General features: G+C 42.5%; 2 protein-coding genes across 8 annotated transcripts in view; both read right to left on the minus strand.

The window, feature by feature from the left end:
- Positions 1-3,004, minus strand: part of usp25 (ubiquitin specific peptidase 25) — a 28,226-nt gene extending 25,222 nt beyond the window's left edge. For 4 of the 5 annotated variants that reach the window (XM_019255036.2, XM_010745074.3, XM_010745072.3 and 1 more), the window contains exon 1: positions 2,733-3,004. In XM_019255036.2, coding sequence (XP_019110581.1) covers positions 2,733-2,774 — 42 coding nt within the window. In that variant the 5' untranslated portion in view covers positions 2,775-3,004. The remainder of the gene's footprint in view (positions 1-2,732) is intronic. The other variant, XM_010745075.3, reaches the window with a different exon arrangement.
- A 9,886-nt stretch (positions 3,005-12,890) lies between these two features.
- The window catches only part of nrip1b (nuclear receptor interacting protein 1b), a 33,797-nt gene continuing 21,372 nt past the window's right edge, over positions 12,891-25,315 (minus strand). For 2 of the 3 annotated variants that reach the window (XM_019255038.2, XM_019255039.2), the window contains one exon: positions 12,891-19,325. In XM_019255038.2, coding sequence (XP_019110583.2) covers positions 15,236-18,868 — 3,633 coding nt within the window. In that variant the 5' untranslated portion in view covers positions 18,869-19,325 and the 3' untranslated portion in view covers positions 12,891-15,235. Of the gene's footprint in view, positions 19,326-21,915; positions 21,962-25,315 lie in introns of those variants that run through there. The other variant, XM_019255040.2, reaches the window with a different exon arrangement.

A 25,315-nucleotide genomic window follows, 5' to 3' on the forward strand; every position in this document is an offset into this window, starting at 1 on the left:
TTTTTGGGGGGGAAAGGGGGAAAAAAAATCATCGCATCGTTATTATCTGCTACACCCGGTTTGAATTTTAATTTGATTAATCTCTGAACATGACCGTGAGCGAATGTCCTCCAGCAGCATTCTCAGAAGGTAAGCTCGCTTTAGCCTCACTGCTACTGTACTACACAGCTGCTAACCAGCTCCTTTAGTTAGTTAGTCAGTTAGTCAGTTAGTTAGCTGGTTAAGTTAACCTTCAGTTGTCGGTTTAATTTGTCTTAACTCGAACCAACCGTTTGGTAACGAGCCGTTAAGTAACGTGTTTTTAAAGATAAGGGCCTAGCGCGGAGCGTTATCCAACCGTTAGCCTAACGTTAGCCCACGGTTAAAGTTTAAACCATAACACACTGTGTGTGTGTGGTTGTGTTGTGTGTGTGTGTGTGTGTGTGTGTGTGTGTGTGAGCGACAGCTAGCCAGTAAACGTATTAATAATATGGTAACGTTAGCATCGTGTGCTAACTGCGTCGTCAACTGAAAAATAAACACGAGCCAACTGACAGCTAACGACTTTTTAACCGTTACCGCTAACCGTTTGTTTTTTAACGGTCGGTCGGCACCGACCGTTAACGTGCAATTATGAAGTTGTTACTGCGTGTGTGTGTGTGTGTGTGTGTGGTTGTCCCGGGTTACGCATCACGTATCCGATATCTTTGTTTACAAAGTATGGCCAAAGGCAGAATCACAGCCGAGCCCTGCTGATGCTGAGCCGGGGAGGATTGAGCAAGACTTGTCACCCCCGGTTATTTAAATCAAATCATTTTATTTGTATGCTTTTTAAAGTCATTTAGCCTCGAGGGCTTTACAATCTGTACAGGGAGTGACACCCTCTGTCCTTAGACCCTCGGTTCGAGTGAGGACAAAAACCCTTAACGGGAAAAAAAGGTGGAAGAGCCACAGAGGAGGGATCCTCTGCCAGAAAAAAAAAAACAGATTTAGCCCGTCATTGTTGTTTCTCACGGCTTCATTTCAGCCCCTGCAAAGGTCAGACAGCATAATAGGGTTTGTGTTACACTGCTACTTTTAAGTTTGAGTCATCAATGGATAGGCTTAGTATTTATTTTAGCCAATGCTCAGGATTTCTGACTGTCATCACCCCCCGTCAGATATTCACCTCACACTGGTAGCTAATGTTTCTTGGGGTTAACAGAGTAGCTCTGCCAGCACCCTGTATAATAACAGCTAAAAACTCACTGCACATTTCTCCTTTCTTACTTTGCACCTAATCAACACTGTCAATTTGCTGTATATACTGTTGTACAATATATTTTATTTACTATTGCTATTTTGATATTTTATTATGTATAGTTTGTATTTATATTTTTATTCTTATGTTGTCTGTTGTCACTGTGTGTAATGCTGCTGCTGCACTGTAATTTCCCAGCTTGGGATGAATAAAGTCTGTCTGTCTATCTATACTACAGGGACAGAGGTAGTGAAGTGTATGTAGTGTGGTTAAATCACGCATCTAACAGCAACACGGGTTAAAAGTGGTTACATAACTAACCAGATCTATGGTGGTCACTAAATAAATCCCATAAATAAACAACATTATCGACCCTTATATGCACTCCCATAAACCAGGGGGGGGTTATGATTACAAATGTAACCCGGTCTGACCCTATCTGTAAACATTCATGTCTCATTAATACATGTTACTAACTGAACTTCTTCCTCTGTGCTCTCTGGTCCAGCAGGTTCTCGTGGATCGTGGCTGCTGCTGTGATTATTGTTACCATATCTCCATCACAGTTTATAGTTAGTTTATGATTTGCTGCTGCTGTGCATCTGTGTCTCTCTATCTCTATCACAGGTTCCACTGCTACTGTAATCATTCTATCAGTCATTGTAATTGTACTCTGTGGCTCTTCCACCTTTTTTCCCAGTTAAAGGTTTTTTGTCCTCACTCGAACCGAGGGTCTAAGGACAGAGGGTGTCACTCCCTGTACAGATTGTAAAGCCCTCCGAGGCTAAATATACTTTAAAAAGCTGTACAAATTAAATCTGATTTGATTTAAATAAACGGGGGTGACATGTCTTGCTCAATCCCCCCTCCCCGGCTCAGCATCAGCAGGGCTCGGCTGTGATTCTGCCTTTGGCCATACTTTGTAAACAAAGATATCGGATACGTGATGCGTAACCACACACACACACACACACACACACACACACACGCAGTAACAACTCATCATAATTGCACGTTAACGGTCTAACGGTGCCTAACCGACCGTTGAAAACAAACGGTTAGCGGTAACGGTTAAAAAGTCGTTAGCTGTCAGTTGGCTCGTGTTTTTTTTTCAGTTGACGACGCAGTTAGCACACGATGCTAACGTCACCATATATATTAATACGTTTAACTGCTAGCTGTCGCTAACTCTTTCTCTCTCTGTCTCTCTCACACACACACACACACACACACACACACACACACGGTGTGTTATGGTTTAAACTTTAACCGTTGGGCTAACGTTAGGCTAACGGTTGGATAACGCTCCGCGCTAGGCCCTTTATCTTTAAAAACACGTTTACTTAACGGCTCGTTACCAAACGGTTGGTTCGAGTTAGGACAAATTAAACCGACAACTAAAGGTTAACCCAACCAGCTAACTAACTAACTGACTAACTAACTAACTAACTAACTAAATGAGCTGGTTAGCAGCTGTGTAGCTACAGTAGCAGTGAGGCTAAAGCGAGCTTACCTTCTGAGAATGCTGCTGGAGGACATTCTGCTCCACGGTCATGTTCAGAGATTAATTCAGATTAAAATTCAAACCGGGTGTAGCAGAATGATAACGATGCGATGATTTTTTTTCCCCCCTTTCCCCCCCAAAACAAAAACTGAAGCGAGTGTAAATACACAACACGATGCTACGACGTCCCCTCCTTAATCACGGGCGCCATGGCAGAGTGTGTGGACTACAGGCGGGATGAAAACATTGCTCTGCCTCTGCCCGAGCTCTGCGATCGATTACTCACGTCTGCCCGGTGTTTACGTCAAGGCTCGAGAGCGTGGATACAATAATTAAAAACAATAATAATAATAACAATAATAATAATAATAATAATAATAATAATAATAATAATAAAAAGGCCTGATATTTGTGATTTTATTATTGAGCACAACCTAAAAAAAGAAAAAGAAAACAATCCTCTGTTCGCAGACAGATGTAGGCTTCAACATTTCCTGTGTGTAGTGTTAGAATATTATATATATATATTAATTAATATATATATATATATATATTTTAATATATATAATATATATAATATATATATATATTAATATACATTATTACATTTTCTGACATAAACACAGACACAAACAACAAAACAACATGGCCACAAAAAAAAAAAAAAAAATATATATATATATATATATTGGTATTTGAGTGCAAGAGAAACAACAAAAGTCAAATATAAATACATAATGCAACTCATCAAGAAGGCTATATATAATATTATATATATATATATATATTATATAGATATATATATATTATATATATATATATATATAATATATATATATAATATATATATATATATATATTATAACATTATTACATGTTTCTGACATAAACACAGACAACAAACAACAAAATAACATGGTCACACACACACACAAAAAATCTCCAGCTACTTGTTATGTGATATAAACAGTACAATACACTCAGAGGAAATCGTCTCCCTACAGGCTGTGATAGCTGGGAAGACGTGTGATATAAGTATATGTACATACACATATATGGAAAATTTAAATTTGTGGTAGAAAACTGAAATGACAGACCATCTGTTTTATGAATGTGAGACTGTACAAAATTTGTGGAAGTCTCTTCACGACCTGATCTCGTCCAGCTCCAGAGAGATGGACTGGTCCTCTCAAAATATTCGAACGGGAGTTTATCCTCAAAGACAAAAGAAATGAGTTTTTAGTGAATAATCATATAATAATATTATATACACAAGTGTTGATATGCCTGTTATATGTTTGATATACACCACAGCAACTTTACTTTATGTGTGATTATTATATTTTTTATTATTATATTTATTATATTTTTGTCTGAGTTTGTCATTGTTTGTCATGTAATATTGTTTGTTTAAATAAAGTTTAAAAACAAAAAACAAACAAACAAACAAAAACATACACATATATACACATTCACACACAGACATGAGGAAACGCTCAGTCCAATTACAAGTAGCAGCGATGCAGTAAATACAAATCTGGAAAGAAAGAAAGAAAGAAAGAGTAATAAAGAAAATAACAATAAAATCAATTTTGAGAGAAAGATTCAATTTTCTTTTTTAAAGAAATTAAATATATAAAAAATAATTATAAAAACAGTTAGCCAGTTTTCCTCATTGCCATCTATCATCCCTTTTAATACAATAGTTATAAGACTTTTACCAACATATTTAAAGAAAGGGGTCCTAAAAAAATCTTACATTTGAATCTATATGTTAGCTATATTTCTTAGGCAGTAAGTCAAATATCACTTTGTGCCAAGGAAAATAAATAGTAATCATATTACATTCACCAGAAGCAAGATCTATGAGATTGTTCTGAAATATTCAATACCAGGTGTGCAATAGTTTGTCCAGCTATGGATGAATGTTATTTTGGTATATTTCAGTGCAATAGAAACAAACATATTCAATCTAAGTCCCATGGATCTGTTCATGCAGATATGATCTTATAGATGCTGTGTGAATACTGTTTATCATTCTACTTAAAAGGAAGTTGTGCAAAGTGTGTTGCTTTGATCACACGCACATCAAGGCGTACTTGGTATTTTCTTCTAGTCAACATGAACATATAATACATAAGGAATGAATCACCAGCTTTGTGAGATGTAGATTAACTCAGTAATTCAACATCATAATATTAGAACCATTCACCAAACATACATCCAAAGACATTTGACCTGGTGAATTATTATGATCATTATCTGGAGTATAACTATATAATAATATGCATAACTATATAAACTGTGAATACAAAATGAAGCAAGGATGCAGTTAATTCACAATGCATCCATACTTCATTTTGTATTCACAATTTTACAGAATGATTTGATGGTTTGAGTTCAGGGACATCAATCACTGTCTGTAGATACTGAGAATATATGAATACTCTAAATATGCGTAGCCACGATGATAAGCAACATGACAGCAGTGAGTAGAAAATAAAGGGAATGATGCTGTATTTAAGGGTTCATGTTTTCATGCCGTTTCATGAAATGTGCTTGTAGTTACAGACCATGAGAATCATTCATTTGCCCTGTTGCTGTTCATGTTGTTTATTATAGTTTCGCTTCAGCCAGATAAAGGCTTCAGCATGTGGCCTTCAGTATACTCAAAACCTCAAATTATCTTCAGCTCCAGTAAGGAAAGGTGGCCTCCAGGAGGAGCTGTAGTAACTGCACAAACCTGTGTGTACTATTATTGAATAGTGCATATATTAAATACATTTTGTTTAATATGGAAATATGGAGGCATGTGGACACCACTGCTAATATTTTTACAGTGGTGAAAACTAACCAAGTACTTACTAAGTACTGTACTTATGTACAATTGAGGTACCTGTAATTGAGGATTAAGTAATATTCCACATAGTGGAATAACACTGCAAAAACCTAATTTTCTTAAAACAAGTGGACACATCTGCCATTGTAATAAGATAATAAATGAACACTTCCTTGATCAGCTAACATTAAAATGCTGTTTACATGCACTGGCGATATTTGATAATCTATGATTCTTCAGGGTCATTATGAGTATTAATTGGCTGCTGATACTTAAAATAAAGTAAAATAAATGCAGGACTTTTACTTGTGATGAAGTACTTTCACATTGTTATACTTTTTACTCGAGTAAAGTGTCTGAATACTTCCTTTAGCACTTCCTTCACAGTGTCAATTTCATTCTCAAAGTCTAAATATGATCAAATTTTAGTCCACCCATGCCTGAACAGCAACACTGAATATATTTTGGTATTGGCAATCATGAGTTTAAAAGCTGTTTGCACCTCCAATTTGGAACTTGCAGCTATATCCGAACCACTGACTGAACTAATTTTGTGCATTTTAGGGACACATTTTCATAATTTATCTAGTCACAGTAACTCTTCTGTTGACAGTGAAATGTAAATACAGGAGTCTGACATGAAGGTTCACTGGTTAAGCAACACAGGTTTCTTTTTTTAAATATCATTTGTGGATAAAAGGACTAAATTCAGTTGTCCAATTTGTGGCCCAATTATTCAGACAGATCAAATAACAGCAACATCCAAACACTGGCCATTCAAATCCGTCAGCTGTGATTAATTCAGTGCAAGTTGGAAGAGAACAGTCCTCTCACGCAGAACTGGGTCATCCTTTAGATGTTCAGGGATAGCATTGTTGTAATAGTTATAACTGAAGCAGTCAGCGTGCTTTGTTAACATGAACTGTGTCATCTAACTAGTGCATATAAATATTAATGGGAATAGTCAGAACTTTGATATGTTATTGTGGGAAGGATTCAGCAACAACACGGACATTATGAAGGGAGATTTCATCAGGATATATGACATACATACATATTACACATAGGAGTGGTTGTTAAAATCATGCTGAGTGCCTTTTGATTTGATATGCACAAACATATGGTGGATATTAATACATTCTTTGCCTTCAGTACAAACATTGGCTGATATCTGTGTCATTCAGCCTTTTTCCAGCAGATGGCAACATCCTCCTTTGGAGCTCCAGCTTTCATAACGCCTGACCCACACAGTAGCAGCAAGAAATGTGCAAAAGGATATGAATCATGAAAACGATTTCACCTGGTAAATCAAGTAGCATTATGAATCACAAAGTCTCTTTCCAATTTTCAGCACTCCACCTTCATCAATATTTTATACTTCTATGTGCAGCATGCTGAAATATTGACTGGCCGCCAGAGTGCATGAAGGTTACCTTAAAACACCCAGAATACCTTTTAAAACATCCTTCTAGTCTGGGCAGACACATCATCATACAGTTGAGCTCAAGGCAGGAGGTAGAGCTATCAATCAGAGAATCTGGGAAGCTGTCAGGAAACCAATCAGAAAATAAGTTGATGAATCAATTGGCAAAGTCAAACAGTAGCCGCTGCAGTCTGAATAGCTCCTTGGCTGACAAGCTGATATAAAGAGCTCAGACTTGTTTGTTGAAGATCAAAATGAACCCTGAAAGTGAGCCCGAGGGCTGTATGATAATAGCTCCACTCACACCAGGACATTTAACCCCCCTCCTCTTTCTCTCTTTCTCTCGCTCTGATTCAGTAATCCACCACAAATACAACGTAAATCACAATCATGCTTTAATGCAAATTTAGAAAATAGGTTATATTAAAAATCATAACATAAACTACATTTAGCATCGTTTTAAACATGCAAATATTATGCAACTTTATAAACAAGAAAATAAAAGGTCATGGATGCAGACTCCATCCTGTTGTATTGATACAACTGATGAATTTCAAAGCCTCACTTTTTAACATCAAGGTCCTTCAACTGTGGGCTCTATTCCTACACACACTCACACATTTATTGTGATTCATATTTAATTCTGAATTTCAAATTCATCTGCAGTAAATATGTAGCTTTCAGTGTCATTGGTGCCCCAGGGCATCTTCTTGCCCTGTGGGTAAATCATGTCTTTAGCCTTTAGCCTACACAGTGAATGAAACAGAGAAATATTAAACAGCTTTGGCTGTTACTCGTCATTTCACCATGACTTTATTTGACTTGATGCGTGCGTCACATTGATGTCCTTTATTCCTGGGATCCTGAAAAAGAAAATGAATGAATGAAAACATTTTGAGTAGCAGGATTCTCAATTTTTTAGCAAGTCTTACCAGCCGAGTCTGTCACTAGAATAAGGCAGGTGGAGTTGGCTCCGTGCACACACTCTGTATACACATTATATTGCAACAGTGTTTTGGAAACAAAAATCTTGAAATGCGTCCATGGCCATCTCTATGCTGCCCTCTTGAGTCTGTTTGTGCACGTGCCAAGTTTCCCCCTCGCTGTCCATGTTTTTACTCAGGGGTTTTAGGGACAGGCCGGACTCCAAGGCTGCAGATGGATACTGTAGAGTTATTGTGACTAAAGCATTTTTTATTTTTTTTATTAACTAAGGGCTTGCGGCAATTACATGTCTCCGAATATGGCTGACAAAGCATCATCCATTATCATCCACCCGCTTCTAGATCAGACCATTGTGCCGGTCACTATAAGAAATTGAGTTGTGATAATTTTTATGAGTGTAGTCTATCACATAATGGCTTTAAGTCCAAATGAGTTGGCACAGTCGCTCTGAAATTTGATACAATTGTTAGGATCTCTTCTTGAAGCAGGCAGGCAAGCATACTGAAACTCATTATCTGCCACCATTTTAAAATGCACAAGCGCTTAATTGGTGAATCTTAATACATAATTATGCAATTTTGATGACACGCTATCTCACACGAGGTTAGTTTATAGAAGAAAAGGAAATATTAGAGTTACACATGGACTAGCGTTGCATTGATAGGAGTTGCTCTCTTGGATTAAATGTATGTGTGTCAATAAAATTCAACTTCTTTGTTGCAGGAAACCTCAAAAAATATTTTCAACACTGCGAACTGATAGTTCCCTAACAGGATATTTAGTCATAGAACATGAAACCATAAAAAACTGATCTGACATCTGACCATATATGAGGTCTTGTGCTTCATATAAGCAAGATAAGACTCGGTCAGGGGGAAATTACATGCCACATAGAGGTTTCAGTGACAGATCCTCATATTTAATATCAAATACAGACATCCATCATAGATGTTAGATGAACACAGTGAGGCATCATAGCACAGCAAACAATATAGTCAGTGAACACATATCCATGCATTTTGTTGGAAACAGTCACGGCAGCAATAATACCTGGTTGATTTAATTATAAACAAGACTGAAAGAGTCCTTTCCCTTAGTTGTTCTTTTCCACAGAGTGCAATATGAGCATTGATTTTATGACAGTGTAAAGAATGAAGTAGTTAAACCCTGTCGTGGCTGCATGTAGCGCATCCTGACAAGATCTCTGTTTGTGAGCATTTCAGACATTTCCTGGGTTTCTAATTCTTAAGACGGTCGACATTTTCCACCACTCAGTCCCCTTCAGTAATAAACTCAATTTTATATTTATTAGGCTCTTTTAAAGCCAAGTTAACGCCCCAAAGCAGGATTTTACCACAGCGTTGAAGAGAAAGGGTTTCCCTAATGATTACATCTGTTTTGTTTCATATTTTTCATGTGTTCACCTGTGCTGAGTGCAAATGTGACATTTAATATATATAATCCAGTCAAACTTTGTTTAAAAAAATATAATAATTTCTAGCATAAAATATACATAAATGTCATTTTTAGGTCATGACTAACACCCTGCACACGTCATGTTAGCGGCTGCAATTTGGCACATGTGTTACACATGTTCACATTTAGCATGTTCACCATGATAAATAGTGGTGAGAGCATGCCGACATTTGTTAATCAGCATTCAACAAAAGGTACAGCTAAGGCCGATTGGTATTTGGTCATAAAGTATGAGACAAATTGAAAATTTGACCTGATGGTGGCGCTAGATGAAAAGTCGGAGTCTCACCAGAGTAGTTACAGTTAATTCCGCATGGGATATGAATGTCTGAACTAAAAACGTATGGTATGTATCTTTTTGTTGTCTGGGCCATAGAGGCATGCCAACAGTTAAATAACAAGTATAAATGAATTCAACATGTAAAATAATAAACGATGGCAAAGTTTGTTCTTCTTAATACTCTATCACTTTGTCAGACTTGTTAGGCGCTCTTATAATTCTTTCCGAGATGTGAACAAGTCCCTTCTGAATGCCAGCTGCAGCTCTATTAGTTTTTCTGTATGACTTCACACTGAGTGGAACATCAGAGCACAAACTTAACAGAGTTAAATTCGGCATGCTTCATCCTAAATGGCCCTTAGCCCCCGCAGCTCAAAGTTCACATCCCAAGCTGGTCTCAGCCAGACTGGTTGACACTGAACTGCCCTTTCTCATTCTACCGGGGATTTCGAGAAATGTTTACTTGGAAAGTTCACGACCCCAGCAGATCAACCACAGCGTCATCATTTGTGATGTGAACATACAGGAAGTTAGCGGTAGATACATTTCCTGAAGTTTTTTTTTATTCTCACAGAACATCTTAATAGTCTAAACTGAGAATAAGTAAAGGTCAGATCGTGTCAAGACCAAATATTATTGACCGCAGAGACGGTTTACTTCCAGCTTCACATATATGAGCAAGAACTTCTTTAAAAAGGCAACGGGGGAACGTTTCCACTTCGGAGGAGATCCACGAGGGCTGACAGGAGATTGACATCGCTAGTTCTCCCTTGCCAGTTGGTAAAACATTTACCCTTGTGCTTATCCGACATGGCAAATATCATCCATGTTCTTTCAGTGTCAGCCAAGATCCCTCAAGCTGACAGGCTGAACTGTGGACCACAGGGACTTCCACTCATCATGAATATTACATTGAGTCTGTTTACATGCTTACACATGGCCACCAAAGAGGAAGCCTTTCTGATATATATATATATATTTACAATAGTAGCAACTATAAAAATAAAAAAAGGGAAAAGAAACCCTCGGTAAATTCCTGTATTTGTACTTTATACCCTGTAGGCTTTTCACTTTCGACTTATTCTTTCCACCCTCCTCTCTACGCATCAAGCTTATTAGTCATTTATGACTAATTACTGCTTCATGTATGGGAACCGGCGAGGGTCAAGAGGCTATCAGCCATGAAAGGAAAGAAGCCACGCTGCCACTTGTCATATTTACACAAAAAACCCCTTAGAAGAGTGAATTTAATGCTTTGGGAGGAGGGGGAGAGGTGCTTGTGGTGTGTGGTTTGTGTGTGTGTGTGTATGTGTGTGAAGACAGGGAGGGTGGATGGAGGTGGTGATGGTGGTGGGGGGGGGAGGTGTCACAGCTGCAGGCAACAGTTGATCCTGTCCCGGGAAACAGGATCAGCCAGGTCAGGGCAAAGAGAGGGAGCAAAAGGTCACGACCCCAGGGGGTTAAGAAACAGACTTCACAAAGAGGTACGTCTTCAAAAGCGAAGGCCCCAGTGGGGGGAACCGCTATAAGGTTGGGAAAATAAACCAATTTGACCTCCTTTCTCAGAGCAGGAGTTTCCCCAGGTGTTTGCTTTATCCTCTTTATTGTTGTCTGACTACGTGAGGCGCTGCTCCCACGCAGCAGCATTGAACAAGGCAAAGTTTCAAACTGTAGTTTTGCATTTACTTAATATATTCCGCCGCTATGACGCTCCAAATGGGATCATGCGACCCATAAAATGCTAATCACATTGTGTGTGTGTGTGTGTGTGTGTTTACATAACATGTAGGTCAAACCATGTGCTCAAAGTTCAAACACTTGTGTATGTGGAGAGGGTGATCGAACATCTGTGAGCATATTTATCACACCAATCACTATGGAAACTGGTGACAAGTGTTAACTCTGTATGGCCTCCATGTGAATAAACAAAGCACCTAACGAGAAAGTATCTCATTTGCAACTCGAAGCTATGCACAGTGGTGGCTGATGTTTTAAACAGTTTGTGCGTTCCCATGTAGATAAACCTTTGACCGAGCACATTAAGTGCAGTCATTAAGTTGTTTGTCAGAGAACAAGCATCTGTAACGTCAGGAAATAGTTTTTGGAGGCCTCATAACTATGAAATGCCTGTTGTGGGACTTCCAAGTCCTTGGCCTCTAGTTGAGTCATTGGTGGCCTGGTGTGCAGCGCTCACATCCTTTTGGCCTCATGCTGAGGTCAGGAAATCAAAGAGAGAAGCCACAGACAAACAGCCGATTGTCAAGTTTTACACCTTGACCTCAGCTTAAACTTGTGACTCGCTCCTTTATGTTTGCCGCTGCTCGGCAATCAGAGGAAATCAAGAGGTTACTGGTGGTTCAGCCTTGATAAGAATCTTGAAATGGAGAAGTTCACAGAGGGGAAAGGTTACTGGGAGTTTAAAGAGAGTGCAGTCAGTCATGGGGAGTATTAAATAAAAGGGAAGTCAGGGCTGAGGAACTGCACTGTGATTTCAAAAGTGCACTGCAGACAAAAAGCCGTCTGTTCACCCACTGGACTTCATATTCAAACCCAGAGCGAGGGAAGTTTAGCTTGAACTCATCTTCACCTTTAGTAAGTCTCACGCTACAGGCTGTTTTCATCAAGTCGAGAAGATTATCGGCCCAAATGAGACAACTTTCTGGACTCAACCGTTGAGTTCTGGTGCACAAAGAATGAAATCTATTTTCAGTTTCAAAAGATATATGTTCCATTTTGTGAGGCACATCCTTGAGCATTCAGCGTACATCTGGTGACCTCCATGTCGCCTCCCTCCTTTCAGTGTCTTTCCTGCCTTTGTTAAGACTCAGCACTGTAGCGAACAGCAGCCAACTCAGAAGCAGAAGTCTTAGGGCAAATACAGGACATCCCCTCACTCTGCTTTATTGGAGTCTTTGATTACACAAAGTGCAGTTTGGCTTTGATGTCCTTCTTAATAATAATAACAAAGCAAGTCATATACTGGGATGTATGGTGTCACGATTTCCCTGTTGGTTGCCGTGTTTCGTTTTAACTAAAGACGTGCGAGGTTCGTTGTGTTCGTTTTCAGGGTGGCACCTGAAAGACTAGAGCTTCTCCTGGATAACATAATATCTGATATACTTGCACACATCCCCCAATTTGTGCAGAAGAACAACAGACTTCTGAACAGCAAACTCGGAAAAAGAGGAACACATTCATACTAGGTCATGCATTTTAGTACTTTATTTCTGAGATATCAGTGCAAATGAACACCAAAAATGAAAACATAAAAAATGAAATAATGTTTCAGGTCTTCACATGAAAAAATGAAACACCTTCTTCTTTTTTTTTTCTTTTTTCTTTTTTAATATTTGATGCTACAAATGTATTTCTTAGATGCACAATGCAGATCTATGATTGTACGTCAATCCCCACACTATAGCCCCGAGCTCTTTCACAGAGCTTTGTTAACCAGTAACAGAAAAAGAAAATCACAAAAATATTCAATGCACGTTTATTTTTCACACATTTTTAATCAACTTGCTCGACAGTCTGTGGTTATTTAGGGACTGTTCATATTCTAAACGAACCTCTCTCTGTGATAAAAAAAGACCTATTTTAAGACTTGACATTTTCCCCCATCACCAGTAGGGATACACAGGTAGTTCCCATGCGTCTGCATGCAACAGGCAGCAGTGAGGAGAGTCAGACATTATTACACAACACAGCGCAGGATAGATTATCATTTACCACATAGAGACACATGCAAAGAACAAACCAACCAAAAAAAAAAAGATGGGCATAGCATCCTCTGCCTTTGTATGTACACTTGTACGCATATAATTCATATTTACATATCAGGGCATTAAAAACTAGGGTAATATCTTTTCTTAAACATTACAAAATAGTCATCTTTCATACTGAAAGTACTATTTACACAAATATATTTAACCATTGTGAAAATGTATTATCGAAGAGACGTACTTCATAGGTATATGTATTAAAAAGATCACAAGACTAAATGGATAAAGCAGTGTGTGAAATTAACTGAAAAGAATACAGTACAATCAAAATAAGGAGCTAGATACCAGATATCCCTCAAGACACCAACATGTCTTGGTGATTATTGGGGGGCAGGTACACATATCCAGCTGCTTTTAAAAAACAAAAGATGTACCTGTGGTCCTCTCTTAATTACCATGCAATTCTTTTGACATTTTATGAGTTAAGAGACTGCCACAAAAAAACAAAAACAGAAAAAAAAAAATAATGTTCATAAACCACAACAGTTAAGAAATGATGAAATAAAAGCACAACCTGTCAAATTCTCAACAGATAACAATACTGACATTTTTTTATTACATGCCATTAAATTATTCTGAAAAGGACACTCGATAGTGCAAACTCTGGATGCTCCTTTTGTACGTGATGAAAAAGAAAAAGAAAAAGTGTGCTTCACACTCAAAAGTTTTGTCATGTGCATGAAGTAAAGTGGTGCGGGTTTTTACCCAGGATGGTTAAAAAAAAATTCGTTTCTCAGACACTGCAGCCTTTTTAACTGTTGCTCTAGAAACCTGTTTACGTACAGTTGCTCAACTGTAAGCACCGCACGTGCTCTGCTGACCCATCTGCTCAAAAAACTGCACAATTTGCACAACGCGTCACCCTGAATTTGCACTGTCGAAATGTGCCCTTAAAAAAGTTCAATTCAAATGAAATAAAAAAGCGTAATTCAATGAGTTGTGACCATTCAAACCTCCATTGATATATTCTTACTCCACTGATAATTATACCACACCATAAATCTCGAGGAAAAGCAAGACAAAGCATTCATCATGGTAGGATCCTCACTGAAGCTATCGCAGTGTGGATATTGTTTTCAAGGTCCTCCTTTGAATGAATTTATCATGTACATTGTTGTAATAGACCGCTGTATCTACCCCAAAATGACTTTATTTAGAATCTTATCTAAAATTGATAGGACTTTGTCTATCTGAAAATGTTCTGATGGAGAAAATAAATAAATGTCCGATGAACCGAGCGCTAACATTTTTGGAGTCATCAATAATAAATGTCGCCTGAAATGTTCTTTCTAAATGTTTTATGGCAGGCAACAAAGAGGACATGGAATAGTGAGATGTGAACAATTTAGATACAAATAAAAAATAAAAAAAAAGTGCAAAGCCAAGACCGAATTGTAAAAAGGAGGACTTCATAATTTGACGAAATGAAATGTGCGGTACATGATAATCACTGATGGGGAGAAAGGTCAAATTTGTGACAGCTGTGTAGTTTTTGGTTCAATCAATCAGACATTTTGCTATGATAGACCTGTTTTGTACCATTCCATGACCTCACTATTTAAAATTGAAAAAGCAATGCAAGTATGCCTTTGAATTTGAACTTGCTCTATTCCATTAAAAAACAAAACAAAAAAAAAAAACATTTTTTTTTTTCATTCTTTGTTATTTGTCTCATCAAACCAATTTGGCAAGTCGTTAAAAAATGAAAAAGTAAAAGAGTCAATGAATCTCATTCAGTTTTGTTTTTCTCTGTAGTTGATACAACTCCTATTCAGATGATTGGCTCAGCCCCTGGCTCTCACGGCTGTGCTTGTCATTGTGGGTCGGTGATTGTGGGGTGGAGCGCAGACTGTGTTCATAAGCATGCATGTCACTGATTGGCTCTTCTTTAACTCTGACCACAGACTGGGTTCCCTCCGCCTGATCCCTCACCTCCTTCCTCAGCTGAATGCTGCCTTTCTGCAACATGTAATAGAGGATGGGGTTGGAGCGTGAGAGCCGTGGAGAGTCCAGGTTTGAGTCACAGCCCTCCTCCTCCTCCTCCCCGTTGTTCTCTTGACTACTCCATCGCACAGGGCTCTCAGGCTCCTGTTTGACTAGAGTAGGGGGGTCCCGTTTTTGAGTAACTGGCCACGGAGATGGGTGGCGGCTCCAGGGGGTGCGGATAGGGCTGTCACCTGCAGGGGGGGTGGGCAATGGTCTGAGATTATTCGGAAGCCCTGAGTTGAGGGAACCATGTGGGTGCCAGCTGGGCAGGTGGAGGAAGCTGTGATTATGGGAAGGCTGACTGAGAATGCTGCCGTTGGCCTTGCCATTGGCCTGCAGGACGGAGGGACTGGGTGTCCCCCGGGGCTGCTGAGACAGCTCCTTCAGGCAATTGTCAGAGAGCAGCAGCTGTTTGAGCACATTGAAGCCCCGACTCTCTCTGGTGAGTGTTTCACTTGGTGGGCTCCTTGGAGGAGCCTCCTCTTCCTTCAGACTCCTATGCTGGTCAGGCTCTTCCTGAACAGCAGAAGAGGCAAAAATGTTTGTGTCACCACTGTCCACAGCTCTTGGAGAGCTGGTATTATTCAAACTATCAGTCCGATCAGAGCACAAGCGCCTCTTCTTGGGACTTGGACTTGGATACTCCCTCTGTTCCTCTTTAACCTGTCTGGGCTGTGACTCAGCCTGCACAGCAGCACTGGTATAGTAGGTAGCAGTCTGTTGTTTAAGCAACTGGCTGAGGAGGCCATATTTTGCTATGACCTCTGCAGGCCGTGGTTCTGTTTTAAAGTCCTGCTGAGAATCTGAGAGGCTGCTATTCTTCTCGTAGCCACTCGGTCTCTTTCTGCTGCTGGAGTCCTCAGACATGGCCGAGGACGGTCCCACCTCCTCTGTAATCTCCGTTTTGACCTTTATGTCCAAAGGGGGGCCATTAGAGCTGTCACAGATGATAGACGGACCTGGGCTCCTCTCATAGCAACCCCCTGGCATCTCCACACTCCTCCTACCGCTACCACCGGGCCTATCTTTGCGGCCGACTGTAGCAGTAGCTGAGCCCGTTCCTAGAAGGAGCTGCAGGACAGTGCGCCTCTCTAGGAGGTTCTCGATCTGTGGTGCAGGAGGAGAAGCTTCCTTCTGACTGAAAGGTGTGCCACTGCCTGAGGGTCCGTCGGAGAGTGGAGTGGTGGTGGTCCTATGGATCGGAGCATTGAGCCTTTCCAGTAGGGCAAGGGGCCTGCTGGCATCGAGCTCCTGACCAGCCCCTTTGCTGGGGGGGATGGGTGGGGAGGAAGCTGTGCCACACTGAGCCAGATTCTGTAACAGTTTACTGGCACTGAAGGCGGGCTCAGAAGCCTTCTCAGCAGGGAAGGCTTTAGACTTACACAAATCTAGTGGGCTGGACTGGACATGGGGGGAGGGGTAAGAGTACGGGGATAGTGCGCTACCAGGGTCACGACTAAGTGGGTACAGGGGCTGGGCTGGAGCTGCAGGTCTATCTAAGGGGCTTTTTGTCCTGGTCTCCTCCCAGGGCACCAGTCCCTTCGTTTGGCCTCGAGACATGGTGGCCATAGTTATATCAAGTGGCAAATCCTGGTTACCTACGCTCTTATTAACCATCTCATTATTTCTGCGCTCAAGAAGGAGCTGCATGAGTGTGACCTTAGGGTGGGATTTTAGGTCTGGACTCATTTCAGGCTCCCTGTTCTGAGACACCTTTGATCCAGATGACTCTGGCTTCCACTTATTTATTAAAGATTCTGTTAGTTTGTCCAGGGAGGATGTGGAGATAGAGGAGGAGGAGGATGAAGAAATAGCAGTGGAAACAGAGGAGACAACAGTAGAGCACGGAGAAAAGGCTGTGGTGGAGGCTTGAGCGGAAACTTGAGGGGAGAAAGCAACTGGAGTGGAGGAAAACACAGTTGTAGAAGAGGAGAGGGTGGAGGTTGAAGTGGAGAAGGAGGAAGAGGGGGTAGAAGTTTTGGGCCCTATGTCCTGTGCCCGGTTTCTCATGGAAAGGTCAATGGGAGAGCAACTTGAGTACGAACTCTCTGCATCGCTGCTGTCCTTGGTCAGGCTCCTCTCCTGGGTGGAGCACTCGCTGTCCGATGTGACTGATGAGGAACCGCTTGGCGGCAGGATACCACAGCTGTCCTCCAGGTGCCCATTCTTGGTCAGCTGCTTCTGGTTGTTGTGGTTGTTGAGTAGCAGCAGCAGCAAGCTGCTGCATGTCTGGGGGGGTCGGGTTGGACGTGAGTCAAAGCCTCGCTTCTCCCTAGGTGGCTGGCTGTGAGTGTGGTTTGGAGCATGTGGGGGAGTGGGTGGGGAGCTTTGGCTATGACCACGCAGCAAAGAGGGGCTCTGTGGACTAGACAGGGCTGTTCGAGGGAGTGTGGTTGTTATTGTAGTTGTTGTTGTCATTCCATTTTGGGTTGTTAAGGAGCTTAGTGTGTCTGGGGCTCCAGGCAGAGTCCCTCCTACACTAGGTGGCCTTTTGTCCTGATGCTGCTGGTTTGCCATGGCAGCAAGTCTCTCGCTGGCAGATCTTCCCGAGAGTTGGGCTTTGAGCGCATGCTCTCTGGAGTACTGCTGGAGATGGGCCTCACTGGACAGCAGCAGGGCCAGTTGACTGCAGGCCACGCTGGGCTTGGGTGAAGGTGCTGGACTAGAACGGATTTTCACCATGTTGGCCACCGCCTTCAGACGCTCTGCGCAGGACACAGATTCAGCAGATGTAGGAGCAGAGGGTGGCGTGGCACTGTGTACCGACCGAGGTGATTCTGGTGGTCTGTCCTGACTGTGCCCTCGGCGGCTGTAAGGTGTGTTGCTGTGATTTTGAAGTTTGCTCTTCCTCATTAGGCCCTTCAAGCGGCTCGAGGCCGTGCCATACACCGGAAGCGGCTCTTTGTCTGCGGGTGGTGCCTTGGAGGGGGAGGAACACTCACTGGGGGGTTTGGTAGAGTGCTGAGACATCGCCACACTCTGAAGCCGTGAGCTGAATGACTGAAGCAGGGAAGCCAACAGGGTGCTCTCCCCGGCATGAGGAGATCCCTCTAGCGCTCCGTTTTGCAGGCCTCCCCCTTGGCCATTCAACTCCATTGGAGGTGAACTCATCCGCTGGCTTCCTGGATCATTCCAGGCTCCAGAGCGCAGTAGGCGGGCCTTCTTTAGGTGCTGCGTAGAACCCAGTGTAGGCCCGTTGGTTCCAGCCTTGGGAGCTGTGGGGCCATGGTTGGGCAGTTGGAAGGGCCCGCCCACCTTGTCGCCCTGCTCCTGGTTGCTGTGGGCAGCCTCAGACCTCCCGCTTGCCGTGGCCCCAGGCCCGGCTACCACTGGATGCATCAGTAAACCTTCCAGATAAGTTAGAACAGCTGAATCCTTGTGTGTCTCAGGGCCAGGCTCCTCCCCATGAGTCATGTTCAATACTAGGATCCCCTCGTATGGTTCAGCACTGCTACTGGGAAACAAATGTCCACTAGGTCATCTGGTTGACAGTGGCATGTACTTCCTAAATACCAAAAAGAGGGCAGGCAAATGCAGAGAGTAAGTCTGCAGGGGGACTGAAGGAGCCCTGGCCGGATGTGATCCCTCTCTGTAGTGGGCGCAGTCAGCACTGTGGTGAAACAGCAACCATGGTTGGAGGCAATCTGGGGCAGGTGGGCCTCCCAGGCATTGTTATATGCCTTTAAACACCGTAGAATCCCAGAAGACCCAGCTCCAGGCTTATGTGAGCAGCAAGTGAGGAGTCAGCGGGATTTCACCACAAAGATGTTGACACATTCCGTGGCTGTGGATGTTTGGGATGTCTGTCCTAAGGCCCGGCTGTGGCTCCGTCAGTGGCGCCTTTCAGCTTTGCAGATCTCACATGGGGGACCTATGGGAGTGAGTGAAAGAGAAAGGAGAGAGGGAGGGAGGGAGGGAGAGAGAGAGAGATGGTTGGGTGAAGAAAAAGAGGAGAAAAAGGGAAAAAACTGTGTGAGAAGCAGGGATTTGCACAGCGCTATATCACATTCATTTCACCACCTCGTCTGCCATCTCTGTTACTTAGCAACATTTCAGATTGACTGCACACGGTTCCTTCTCCTCTCTGCACTCCCCCCCCCCCCCTTGCAGCCACCGAACAGACGACAAATGTAGATTAGGCCTGATTGGATCCAAATTGAAAATTCAAGCCCACTACCTTGAAAACATTCAGGTCTTGAGCTGTAAGCCCCTCACAGCGATGTCTTTCAAAAGTGAAGGGCCTTGTGAGAGCTGTGAATAATTTCTTATGCAGCTTGTCATTTCAGTGGATTATCCGCCCCCCCTCCCCTCTCTCTCTCTCTCTCTCTCTCTAGCACCTCCTGCTCCTTATGCACTTGAGCAGCATCTCACCATCGGTGTACATAAAGCAGTAGCCACCCACCCACATGTATACAAGTTAGTATTTAAGCATTCGTGCCTAGACAAAAGCATGCAAATGTATATGTATATGAAGATATATATATATATATATATATATATAGTGGCTACTCAGTCCCTCTACTGCACTGTAAATCCCTCACAAACCTCAGGTATTTTGACCCTGAATTGTTTTTTAAAATCAGAACACAAGAGCAAAACATAAACCGACTTGATGTGGTGCGAGTTGTTTTTATAGGTACAGTACAAAGGCAGCAGAGAATCACAGAAAGGATGTAGCTAACAGACAAGCTGTACTTGACTGTCAAGTGTGTGTGTGTGTGTGTGTGTGTTTTTCTCTGTGTGTATTGAGGGGTGGGGGTTGGCTTAAGGATCAGGTGCACCTGTCACACCACACCACTGTCAGGAGGGCAGAAGCGGTGACACCGGGGTGAGCATTGTGCCAGTTGCCATGACAGTGTCAGCGGTGCTGCCCTGGGAGACCTCTGCTCTGAACCCTGTCAGCGTGGTTTCCGTGGATACAGGACACCTCCGACAGTCCTGGCCACATCCCATAAAGGTTAATTAATACAGAGTTTCCACCTCGCCTCAGCTGCTGTCCGTGTCCTTTCCCGATGCCGTCCTCACCTTTGGTGTCCGCTGAGTGGACCAACATAGCAGGTCACACAACAGGACAGCAGCCCTTGATTATGACGAAAGGCCATGGCAACCCATGCAGCCACCAGCCTAAATACTTCACAGAGCGCAGTAGCGAGGGCCAAAAACAACAAGGCTGCAGGCCTCTAATCAGGCTGAAATCCATCCCCGTGGCCAAGGTCCACAGGTTGCCATGACAGTAAGGCCAACAAGGTTGCACTTTTAATACCACCTTGAAAATGAGCTGGGATTAGAAAGTGGATTTATGTTGATCAGTCTGCAATTAAGTCTGAGTAGCAGCAGGAAAACAATCAGGTGGACCATTTTAACGAACGTCCACAGGTTGATGAGACTCTGCCGACTGCGCCGCAGCGAAGAGAACAGAATGACTTAACTCAGGCCGGCCCATCAGCGTCAATTACAGTTCAAGGCCATTTTTAAGCTGATGACCTAAATCTGACAACAATAAAAGCCAACCTGGTCATACGGGGCCATCTGACGTCTGCTGTCATGCTAATCTTAGATGCTCAGGATTAAAGGGCTATTTTCCCGCCAGCGGGCTTAACGCAATTATAATAGAATGCTCCGTAACACCGCGTTTGATCGGCGTGGTAAACACGCCGTACACGTGTTTACCTTTCAACACGGCGCGGCGAAGTAATATGCTGCGAAACAGCCCCCCCAGATAGTGCGTGACAAAAAAACATGGAAAATGGAAAACGAAACACTGACACGGCTTCAACATGGGAAACTCTGTTAATCTCTCTGCTGCTGGCAGTGAACCTTTGGAATTACAGTTGACCTTGTCTATGTTTTTGCCCCAAAGAAACTTCAATACAGAGCAGACGAGGCAGCACGGGGACACCATGACACCGCACTGTGTTGGTTTATATACAACAGAGCTGCTGCATTCGCTATCTGACATTAAGTACGAATAACTCTTTAAACAAAGTAGGGACCTTCGGGCTCTTGAGAGACATGTAATGACAGAGCCGGTGTTAAAAAGCCCTGCTACAGCAAGGGCAAGAAAAAAATATGTTCTCCTCAGTGACAGAGCTCTGTTAACAAATAAATGACCTTAATATGGGGAAAGCTGTCCTCTATACTGAGCCCCTAAAGCACACAGCCCTCCTCCTTTCCCCTCTCAGAATGTGTGATGTGTGCATTACTATTACATTATCTCCCCTGGTGTATACATTGAAAATGACCTTACACATCTGTTAACATGTCATCTCAGTGGTGGTGGCACCCAAAAAGACTGACCTCCACTCCTCCCCGCCTGCCCCCCTCCCACCGTGGGACGCCACGGCACCAATGAGCTGCTCTACGGTTTGTGTGATGATTATCCATTATCCTTGACAATGTCAGCCAATGACAGAGCAGGCACCATTCTAAAGTGATTTTTACCCCTACAGTCAGCCACGTACATGCGAGAGGGAGGGCAAGTGATGGGGAGGGGTGAAAGCTTCATCATCCCCTGCTCTGGTCGGCTCTTCGTCTCTCTCTCCCTCTCTCTCCGTTTGGCTCCTCTCGTGTTTAAAAAGACACCAGGAACAGGAAAGGTCACTGCACTCTCAGCCACTTCCTAAGATATGTGGAATTACCAGGAGGCCAACATAAAAAATGCGCCCATACAGATATCGCGGATTAGATCACAATACGCGACCTTCATTCCCACCGCTGACCTCCAGATTCCACCCCCAGTGACACGCAGGCATGCACAAACACACACTTGCTGCAAATACACACTCTTATTTTTATCTTAAAAAGTGAGTTGCTAAATGACCTTCATTGTCAGGAATGGTAATCCATTTAAGCCATTTATAATGTATGAGACCAAACAAAAGAATTAAAAAGGGGAAGAGCCAAAGAAGCGGCAGTTAAAGTCAAGGTCATTCATGCCGCCAAGGCTTTTCCACTTGATGCAACAGCTGGTGTCCATGCAAAGCTCTGGGCGTTAATAAAAAGTGACAATGCTACCCGAGCGGTGTGTGTTACTAATGTCTGACACCAGCCTGGCAGATGTGTTCTCTCTGCATTTAAGGGGAGTCAAGGTTAAAGGAATTTAAAAGGAGAGGCGATGCCTAAACACTATTATATCATGTAATCTGCAGCCCAGCCCCGCTGCACATACTCAACGGGGTAGCTCACTTACACATGCGGCGTGACCGCTATTTGTAAATTCAATATGGCCTGACATGATTAAATAAGACAAAACATAAGCTACCTGACCAAACGCAGTTGTTCCGAGCCTTCCACAAGTGCACCGGAGGAAAGTTGAATTAAAAGCTCTCGTTCACCTTGAGATGGGGTTAACAAGAGAGGAACATGCTACAGAGCAGCGGGAGAGCTTGAGCAAGAAGATGTTTTTTGCAGATAAGTCAATCGGGACAAAATAGCACTGAAATGCAATACACAGACACATGCACGCCCACACAATGAGAACTAGGGCACTCTGACCCACTTCTTAGGATGCATTGACCAAACAAGTCATGCATAGCACACATGCCTCCATGTGCGCACGCAGAAAGCCATGGATGTACCCCACATAAAGGGAAACGCGATACAGAAACGCTGTAAAGTCAGACCTTTTGTGTTAAGTAGCACAGGCAAAAAAAACAAAAAAAAAATCATCCTACTCACGGCACTTGAATGTGAGGAACAGTGTGTGATGCTAACATTTCAGAGTTGAAAAAAATGGGACCGGAGCGCTAAAGTTCCTGGCCTGCATCTGGCCTCGGATGAGGAGCGCGGGGGCGGATTTTAACTTCATCTGTACTCATCAGTACAAAGAGTTCTTAGGGTTGAAAGAGAGCATGGAGGAATTCATGCACACTGATGAGTCATCTAAGCCGTTCAGAGCCCAGCTGACTGGCGGAGGATCCAGCCAAACTAGTGATGATATCACTGCACTGTATCACGGACCTGGACAGTCGTTTCCCATTACCTTACATGCCCAGGCTTGCATGGATGTGCTTACAAAAATGTTTGTGTCCATAGTAAATATTTGTGTGCCATTTGGAAGACCCACCCAAGGGCCATTTCCTGAGTGGCTGAAAATTACTGCATCAATTAAACACACACACAGATTCCTTCTTAATGAGCCGTGGCTGCCATCAATCTATACCTGATTCATTTCTATTGGGCTCCGAGGTAATCTTCTGCTTTCATCGTCCGTCCAAAATGGTGCTCATTTCCCTTCCCCGAAACAACACACATTTTCCATTTGTAAACACTGGTGCTGGAAATAGGAACAGCTGATTGCCCCATGGCCAGCACGCCAAAAGGCAGAGCTGGGCTCTTGAAACAGACTGCAGTGGTGATGTCTGAGGGAAATGGGCCACTTTGCAATTGAGATCAAATGTCCCACTGTCAGGCTGCCCTGAAAGCTGGATAAAGCCAGCTAAAAAAGCCTTGGCCTTTAATGAATCATTTCCATAATATCCTTGGCATCAGCCCTAAGAAGGCTATTGCCGTGAGTCAGCAAGATGTTTGCCTTTATTGGGTTAAAAGAGTACTGCTCTTAACTGTGAGTAATTTGGGACGCTTTGGAGTAATATGGCGTGTGACAGAGGGTCTAAGTGACAGAGAAAAAAAAGAAGAGGACATATCTCTGCTATCATTTTGCCTTTCGTAATGCTCCCATTGACCTACTTTCTAGTTTTTAAATCATCGTAATGCTCCGAGTGAGATTGGAGAATGATATTACAGGGTACGATGGGTTGTGAAGGGACATTCCATTAGAATCATCAAAAACAGAGTTTGAGCTTCTTTTTTTTTTTGAAACTATCTTTAAGTAAGAATACAGTCCTATTCAAAGTTACATAATTAAAAGAAATATTTTCAATCAGTTGGATACATTTAACCCAATAAAGTATAAAACAATTACGTGTAACCTTTTCAGAGAAAATCCCTCAAGCAGCACAAATCCAGTTGGCAAGGTAGAGCCGAGTACATGCCAATGAACAGGAGACTTCAGTAAGATTAGTCCTACACCTGGCCCTGATGCCCGACCCAGTACTCAGAGCAATAGCTGGTGTAACCAACAAAAACAACTCCACTCTAAACAGTCCTGACAGTCCCTAGAATCTGAATTAACAACCAGGCTAATAAGCAAAAATCACCTTTACATATAAGTGACTTAGCAGACACAAACATGTCCATACACCTGAGGGCTGAACTGCTAATCTAACCACACCTGAACACACAGAGGGACACGATGCAGAAAAGGAAAACAAAATGAATAAGCTTGCAAACCGATCACCCCAAAGGACCTTGTACCACCCTGTACACAACCTGGAGAAGACCCAAGTGTACGCTTTAGACAGACAACCTATCTAAGTTAACGTTAAAAGCCTCACATGATTGTTTTTCATGCAAACGCTGGACAAGACAAGCCAACTGTTAAGATCAGATACTCCCTATTCAATTACACTGGAGACCGTAATGGAGTACTTGCCGTCACTGCCCTGTGGGCGAAAGACGTTTACTGCCGCATCGGAAACACAAATTCCAAAAGCTTCTTTAAAAAAAAAATAAAAAATCAGGTGGTTGACGCAGCTTTAAATGTTTCATGTGATCATAAAAATGTTTATGCACATGGACACTGGGATGCAAAGGGATAACAATGAAGCTGTGTACTTTGCATTTTGAGTTTAAAACATGAACCAATACTACAACTACACATCAGGTGGAGGAAAAACATGAAAACATGTACGTGTACTCTGATTTGTCATAAACGGCCATAAAAAAACACATTTGACCGCAGTGAGCCAACTCTACTGCTGAGTACTGCTGTGTTCAATAATTAGAAATTATACTGCAACA

The sequence above is a fragment of the Larimichthys crocea genome, chromosome XXII (assembly GCF_000972845.2).
Source record: "Larimichthys crocea isolate SSNF chromosome XXII, L_crocea_2.0, whole genome shotgun sequence".
In the NCBI taxonomy this organism is placed as follows: Eukaryota; Metazoa; Chordata; class Actinopteri; family Sciaenidae; genus Larimichthys; species Larimichthys crocea.